At 32.8% G+C, this 8,073-nt stretch overlaps 1 protein-coding gene across 1 annotated transcript; it reads right to left on the reverse strand.

Moving 5' to 3' along the window:
• Positions 1-5,975: 5,975 nt before the first annotated feature.
• LOC131866476 (uncharacterized) lies at positions 5,976-6,563 on the reverse strand. The gene has a single exon (XM_059215466.1). It carries the CDS (start codon positions 6,561-6,563, stop codon positions 5,976-5,978), a length of 588 nt encoding a protein of 195 aa, XP_059071449.1.
• Positions 6,564-8,073: the final 1,510 nt, after the last annotated feature.

Here is an 8,073-nt window from a genome sequence, read left to right on the forward strand (position 1 = left end):
TCCACATTCGTTATCTATCACATGCAATTCCTTTCACTCTTAAATCTCGATGAGTTTGTACACAAATTATGATGAATATCCATTTTTTAGTTTGAATAAGATATTTATTTTAATATCATGTGCATTTATGTCTTGAATGATCTATTACTCTTATTCAATCTTTTGATTGTACTGACAAAATTGCACTAATGGAAAATTAAGAAATATTTGAAATTTGTTGAATGGGTGAAATTTGTAGAATAACCAAGGTTACAAAAGAATGACCATTTAAACATTGATCTAATATGGGGTATAAAGACATGTCTATGTGCAGCTTTAAGTTATCTGGATCACAAATTTTTTTTATGAGCCTAGTTTTTCTATTGAATGTAAGAGGTAAGTGAGAAGCCAAATAATCAATGCCTTTATAATTTCCAAGGGTGAATGTACTCTGAACAACATCAATCGAGTTTTTAAAAACCATTAGTAGAAAAGCAACAATTATGTGCATGATTAGAGAATGATAAACTGATAAACTTTTCGATTCAAAACATTAGTTTTGTAGCTGAGCAAACTAAACTTCATTTCATAGGATTAGAAGGTCTTCATTGTATGTATAGTATTTAAGTATGATGCAATGCAAAACTTCCAAGCCGGAGCATATATCTAATATCTCCTTAGATTACTACCCCTAGGTTTGGTGTTAAGGATGCTAATGCACTTCTTTTAATGAAAGAAACATCATTGTTGATGGAAGCCATAACCCTGTTGCATTGGATTAAAGGGTGATCAAGTGGGCGGAAGGAACCCCAAAACAAGTAAAATTAATGATATTGCAATATAACCTCCAGGCAAAATATTAAAAACTTGTAAATTTGATATTAGAAAAATCTCATAACAGACTTGTAGGATGGGTGAGTGCAAGTTTTTGGGGGCTGAAAATAATATCAAATGGGTATTTTTCTTCTGAAAATCAGAGGTATATGACATTGTGTAAAATATGAAAAGCAGAATTATTTTTCTAATTTTTAAATCTGTAATTTTTTCTCATATCTGAATCATAAAAGTTGATTAAGAAAATGATATTTAAAAGGTTTTTTTTTTCAATTTTGACTCTAAAAAACATGTGCATGCATAGACAGGTTACGGACTAGTAAATGAAAGCATTTTTCAAAATCATTTTATAGACATACAAATAAAATTAAAAATATGTAAACAAAAATTGTAAAATAAAAGAGTCAAAAGACAAATTGAATGTGGGGTATACGTGAAATAATTGTCTGAAAATAAAGTTACTTAAAAGGAATATATATAAACTATAATAAATAGGGAAAATTGTGTCTTTAGTGGTGAATCTTGTCAATTGGAAAATAGTTTTGAATTTGGTAAATGTATGTTGCAATCCAAAGGGAGATCAAATCATCATGGTTTTACTAATTAATATTAAATTATTATTATTATTATTTTTGGCAAATTAATATTAAATTATTATTAAAATATGATTATATTATTATGTTTTAATATATTCTTGTTATTATATTTTTATATTTCCATTAAAATCTTTACAAAAGCATAAAAGCTTTTAGTACCATATTATTATTATTATTATATTATAATATTTTTATATTTCTATTAAACTCTTGTTAAAAGCAAAATAATTATTAATCATGCCAAGGTAGAACTATTACATTCATTCAATTCTATTTTCCAATTAGTTCAACCAATCAGCATTCATAATTGAAAATTTTGAACAAAAAATCTATAGTACATATTTATTTTATATTTTACAAAATTTCTAAAATATCATTTTTCTTTAATTCTATTGGTTCATATTGAAAACAATGAGAATTCAATTTTCTTCGTGTAAAATAATATATTTATCTTTTCTATTAATTATTTGTTGGAAAGTATTTCAAATCTTTTTATTTTTTATTTAAGGTCTTATGTAACATCCAATAATATTATTTAAAGATCTTGTTTTATGCTTTAATTTGATTTAAAAAATAACAAAGAAAAAAAGGTGATAAAGAAAATCTAAGATAAAAACATCTTTTACAAGATAGACATAGATATTTTAAATATTTAAGTTATTTTTTTATTTGTAGAAAATAAAATATACAATGCAAATATTTTTATTTGAATAATAAATTGATTAAATAGAATTTAAATTATTTAAATGATTTGAGATTGAAATATTTAATTGTAAATGATGATTAAAAAGAAAGGAGATAAGATATTGTTTAACTTTTTTTAATTATATATATAATTAAAATATATATCTTATTAATTCATATTATATAATAATCTAAATAAATTCAATTTAGTAATATACTATTTTGATATAATTTTAACTACTAAATATTTAATTTATGGTAGATATATGATATCTTTATTATTTGTATGTGTTTTATATAAATAAGATTTATATTTATTATTATATATCTTAATAATAACATTATAAAATAAAAATATATTATAATTTTAACATATAATATTAATTAAATATTAAATATACTATTTGTATTATTTATTCATATTCTTTAATTAAATACATGTATCTCTTTAGCTCTTTTTAAATATTTATCTCTTTAGTTCATTTCATGCAAATATCTAGAATGTTATTTGCAATTAATAAATATATTTCAAATCATTTTATAACTAATAATACTCTCTCTCTCTCTCTCTCTCTCAACACTATTGGTAGGAACTTGACGCATTGCGTCCCTTGTTATTATGATACTATAATATCATTATATTTTTATTTTATATTCCTTTAGAAAAAAAATGGATTTTTATGTAAGGACATTTTCAATCTCCTAATTTATAATATTATTTCTAATCTATTATTATACTACTATTTTATTATATTGTATATTTAAAACAATGTAGAAATATTTTTTTGTTTTTATATATATTTATTAAGAATATTAGCGTACAAATCGTGTAATAAAAACAAGTGTCACGTAGTAGCGAATACTTGCCTTCATAGTATTGTAATTAAAATATTTGTTGTAGTTCTTAATTATTATGATTTTGAATTCTTATTATTTTAATTATATTTATGTAATATTAATTATAACTCTGTAATATTTATTTAAGGAATGGTACCAAAGATGACGACTTCCCTAATCTTGTAGATATTATTTCAAAGGAAATGACTTGTGATGAAGTTGGCACCAAGTATAATCATTATGGGAATTAAGTAGGATAAAAAGCTTATTACTTTGAGCTGGCCTTGTACACACTTCGCAAATGGCACATGTGAAACCCGTCTCTCAAAGCACAAACATCCCCATCAAACGTTTAAAGGATAAATGTTGTATAGCTAACACTCGCTTGGACTGATTGCAGGTACCTTGGGGTACGCAATTATTCCTTATTTCTTTCCATTTATATCTTTCAGTGACAAGTGGTAAGGATTTAGCATGTGTGATTTGCTATCTTGTCAGTACTAAAACGAGGTATTTCTTTAGCATGCCTTTCACCATTAATACTATGCATGCGAAGGATAGTTAATCCTCTTGCCAAGCTCCTCATTTTTCTACACAACATTCTGCGAATTTGAGAGGGTTTCAATTTCAAGGCCATGTTTCCCCAAGTTACTTCAGAGGAAGAGGGTGAAATCTGTTGCGTAGTCTAGTCTTGCAGAGCTTGTTAGAGAGCCCAAATGGAATACCTTCCACGAAACTATAGAATTTGGGTGCTCGTTGTAGAAGGGGAGCTCCCATTTTCAAGCACCATCAGAGAAGATCAACTCAACTAAATGTTCAAATCCCACCGTTTCCAATACAAAGGAGCATCAAAAGAGTTGCCCTAACGCTATAAGGGTAATATTGGCCTCCCAAGTTGTCTCTATTTTTCTTTCCAACACTTTTGATTTACTCCAGTCTCTGTCGCTTCTTCAATTAATTGTTGAGAAGGTAGTCAAGGATGAGTTTCTTCATGACAACACACTCCTTAGAGCAGTGCAAGCATATGACTTGTGGAAAGGGCAAGGACACATTGGTGGTCTGTTTCCACGTCACTTCCTGCTCAATGGTAGGGTCTACACTACAATATATGATACCATCAAAACCTCACTAGAATTGCAAAATATGAATGATCTACTTTAGGTTCTCTAGAGGTATATCTCAATGGTGGGAGAAGATCGTGCAGACAACATTCAACGCAAGACTAATGCAATTTTGGTTCTTCTCGGCCATGTTCATGAGGAGCCTACACCAATAGACGCTCTCATTCCTCCTCCTTCGATTTCAACAACTCAAGCCCCTGTTGCTCCAAAACTTTTTGAGTGGGATAATACAAGTTCTTGTTGGGCTACTCCTCATGTTGTTGGTAAAAACAACTTATTAGTTCCTTCTTCTGAGGGCATTGGTTTGGGTAATATTGCAGTCGTTCCTCCTCCCTTGCCCACTCTAATTCCCAACCTAAACAATCCCCTACTCGCTCCTTCTGCATTTGGCGAATTTGATGAACATCAAGGTGAAAATGATGTACAGGTTGATGAGATGAGGAATAGGAAAATCTTTGTTTCATTTTATTCCAATTTTGTTGTAATACAGTCGGCTATAAGGGTTGCAATTTTGTTATCTAGTCCAAATACTTGTATAGGGATCAATACTTTGGGTCTTCGTAGGTCATGGATGTTAGTTCTTTGAATGCACAATTGTCATGTGCTCTTATCTGGCTATGAAGAGTTTTCTTCAGTCTAAATTTTGTACTTTGTAATCCTTTTTATACTTATATATATATATATAGGTGCCCCGCCTTTTGCTTAAAAAAATGTATAACTCTCACTTCAATAAAATGGTATTAAAAATTATAATATAATATAAACATTATAGTACAAATATACATCTTTCTTAAAAACATGATCCTAATTTAATCAAAAAGTTTATATAATTATAATTATAATAATAAAATTAATCTTAAACTTAATTATTATTTTTATTTATTTTTAAGTAAGTTCTGCCAAGGGGGCAGTACCCTTTATATTGCCTTCAAAAAGAACCTTACAAGGGCTACAAAGATGAACTTCTTTGTCTACATTCCACATGGATCAATTATACAAATACTTGATCCCATTTCCCATTGCTACTAACCTATCCCCTACTCCATCAGGAAATAAATCAGCATTTTCCTGCAAGAAAGCTTCAAACTTTTCCATGTTATTTTCCTTGACAATGCTTGCCTTGAAAATGGACCAAGCCTTCTGCATCTTTTTCTTCTTCCCTACTACCTGCAAACCAAAATACCCCAACATACAACCATCTGCTGGGCTAGAAACTATTCCATCCAATGCTCTCATGACTTCAAGGTAAATGTCTTCATCCAATGTCCTGCGCAAGATGCCATTGGCTAAAATGGGGTGACCCAACACCTGGATAATAGGTTGAAACAGACGTCCATCAGACGACCGTCGTGGACATGTCCCCCTGTCCAATAATCGGGACCCAAAATGTCCACCACTGATGCTTTTTCCTGGTCATTGGCATTTTTGAACAGCCGCTCCACTTATTCTTTAGGCGTTTCCTCCATACCAACGATCTTGCTGCATTTACAAATGATGCCTATGTAATCCGCCATGTTTCCGAGAACTGCATATGAGATCCTAGATAATTTGCTATATACTGATCTCGATCAATGCTACTCTTCCAATGAAGCTTGATGCAATCCGATTGTCGGCGTTTTGTCTGTGAGGGGATTACCATATACTCAGTCATCATTGACAAAACCATCCTATCTATCCCTCTCACTCTCCTACTACTGCCTCCATTTCATACTTCTTCATAGATTTACCCTTACAGCCGAAGGATAATAGTCAAGTTAACCAGTCCCCTTACGAAGAAATCTTCAACAATCTGTAGATTCTCGAGAAAAATTACCGATCACTGACAAATATGGAGCATGGCAGACCTCGAAGACTGTGCAATCATGCCTAAAAAACTTTATCACCTATCTTCTATGCACACAGCCTTTCTCAGACAAGATCTCTGCTATCCGATTTCGGTTCTAGGAATCCCGGCTTTGTCTGCCGCAAGGACTGAAATTAGACCATCCGGTAATTCCTTAACCTGAGACAACTGAGTAGGTACTTCACACTCAATTCCACGGTTTGCCAACCAATCCGCCGCCGAGTTACCCTCTCGATATATGTGTTTAAGAGAATATCTGTCTAGGCTATCGCATAATCCCTGAATCTTGGGACGGCTCGCCTCCAATTTCCAGTTCTCAAACTTCTGATTTATTATCCCATTCAAAACAATAAGGGAATCACCTTCTATTTCTAGGGAACGAAATCCTCGGCCCGCACTCCATTCCAATCCAGCTAATAGCCCTGCAATTTCTGCCATATTGTTTGAAGTGACTCCTAATGGACCAAAGTTTGCTCCAACAAAATTGCCAAATTCATCCCTAATAATAGCGCCATAACCCAATTTACTAGGATTGCCGCCGTTGGCCCCATCAAAATTTACCTTCAAGCTTCCCGCTTTGGGAGGAATCCAAACTGTACATGCTCTGTTCTGCTTCTTATCAACAAACTTATAACTACTTATCTTCATCAAATTCCATAGCCTTTCCATCTCTTTGTCCCAGGAAGAATAGGCACAATACTTCCTTCCCACTACCTTAAACTTAATTATTAATTATTAATTTAAAATTATATAATTTTACTTATATTTATGTAATATTAATTATAAGTGATCTTAATAAAATAACTATTAATAATTATGCATATGTACACATTTCCAATACATTGAAGGTTTGAGCTCTCCAACTTCCTACTCAAAAAGTTTAAATTCCTGGTTTGCAAGTGGTGGCTAACAATGGAGGGGTCCCTACCCCTCCACCTGTGGACCCTCCTCCCAATGCAGTTGTTGTACCCTTCGGGGTCCTTATACGAAGACACAAGGAGTTCACAATGGGGTCCTTGTGGATTCCTCCCATGTTGATAAGGATGGTTCTTGTGAGGGAGCAGACAAGGACAAACATGCACACCAAAAAGAAATCGGAAAACCCAATAACTGGAAGAGTGTGTTGGTTGACGAGAATCAAGGACAAATAGTCCAAAACATAATCTCAGAGTGTATACAAACTAAGGAAGGAATTGAAATTCGACTTCTTGACTCTATGGTTGATCATATCATATCATCAATGAACAACAACATGTTGGTTGGGAAATTTTCCTCATTTAGGCCAACAATTGATATGGTAAGAAGATGGGTAGTGGCTAGATGAAATTTGAAAGGAAGTGTGACATCGACTGTTATTCTTGGAGCACATTTCTTTTTTAATTTCACAGTTGAGGAGGACCTATTGGCAGTTCTTGTTGGTTCTTGGGCATATGGGAAGCATTATCTGTCCCTATGCAAGTGGAAACCAGGGTTCAACCCTGCTACTAATCTCCACAAGATTGCACCAGTGTAGGTTAGGATGTCAAGATTTCCGTTGGAATTCTGGGATGAACAAATCTTCAGGTGGATTGGAAGTACGTTTGGGAACTATGTGGCTATAGACGATGTAACCAAGGCGAAGTCCATGCTAGTATTTGTCCGGTTATATGTTAATGTTGTTAATAAAGCTCTCCCAAATTTCATTAAATTACAATGAAAGATGGGGAAATGGACCTAAGCACTGGTTTATGAGAGTGCCACGGTTTATTGTCAAAGGTGCTCCAAACCAAGGCATGTGATTTTAGAGTGCAAAGCCCCCTGGAGAAACAACCAAAGCTGAAGAAGAAATGTACTTCCCCCCATGTGATTGAGGAAAAAAGGAGTGATGGGGAAGTCTCAGAGGATGAGACTGATGAATATCCATTCACAAATGGAATTCTAAAATTAATGAAAACTTCAAACAAAACTACTACCCCCTTTAAGGAGCAAATTTCTCTTGAGATGGTATCTCGATCAATTGAAGGGGAGCTAAAATCCCTTGAAAAAATGATCCAACCGGAGGAAGGAGAAATTCTCTCTACTCCAAGTGCTAGAAACTCTAGAGGAGAGACTTCAACGATTTCTGGTAGCTGTGTTGTAATGAAAAGGACTGAACCCTCTCCAATGAAGAGACCCCTGAATCCAAAAAGCCCTTCCTATC

This window comes from Cryptomeria japonica, unplaced genomic scaffold (assembly GCF_030272615.1).
Source record: "Cryptomeria japonica unplaced genomic scaffold, Sugi_1.0 HiC_scaffold_147, whole genome shotgun sequence".
Classification (NCBI taxonomy): domain Eukaryota; kingdom Viridiplantae; phylum Streptophyta; class Pinopsida; order Cupressales; family Cupressaceae; genus Cryptomeria; species Cryptomeria japonica.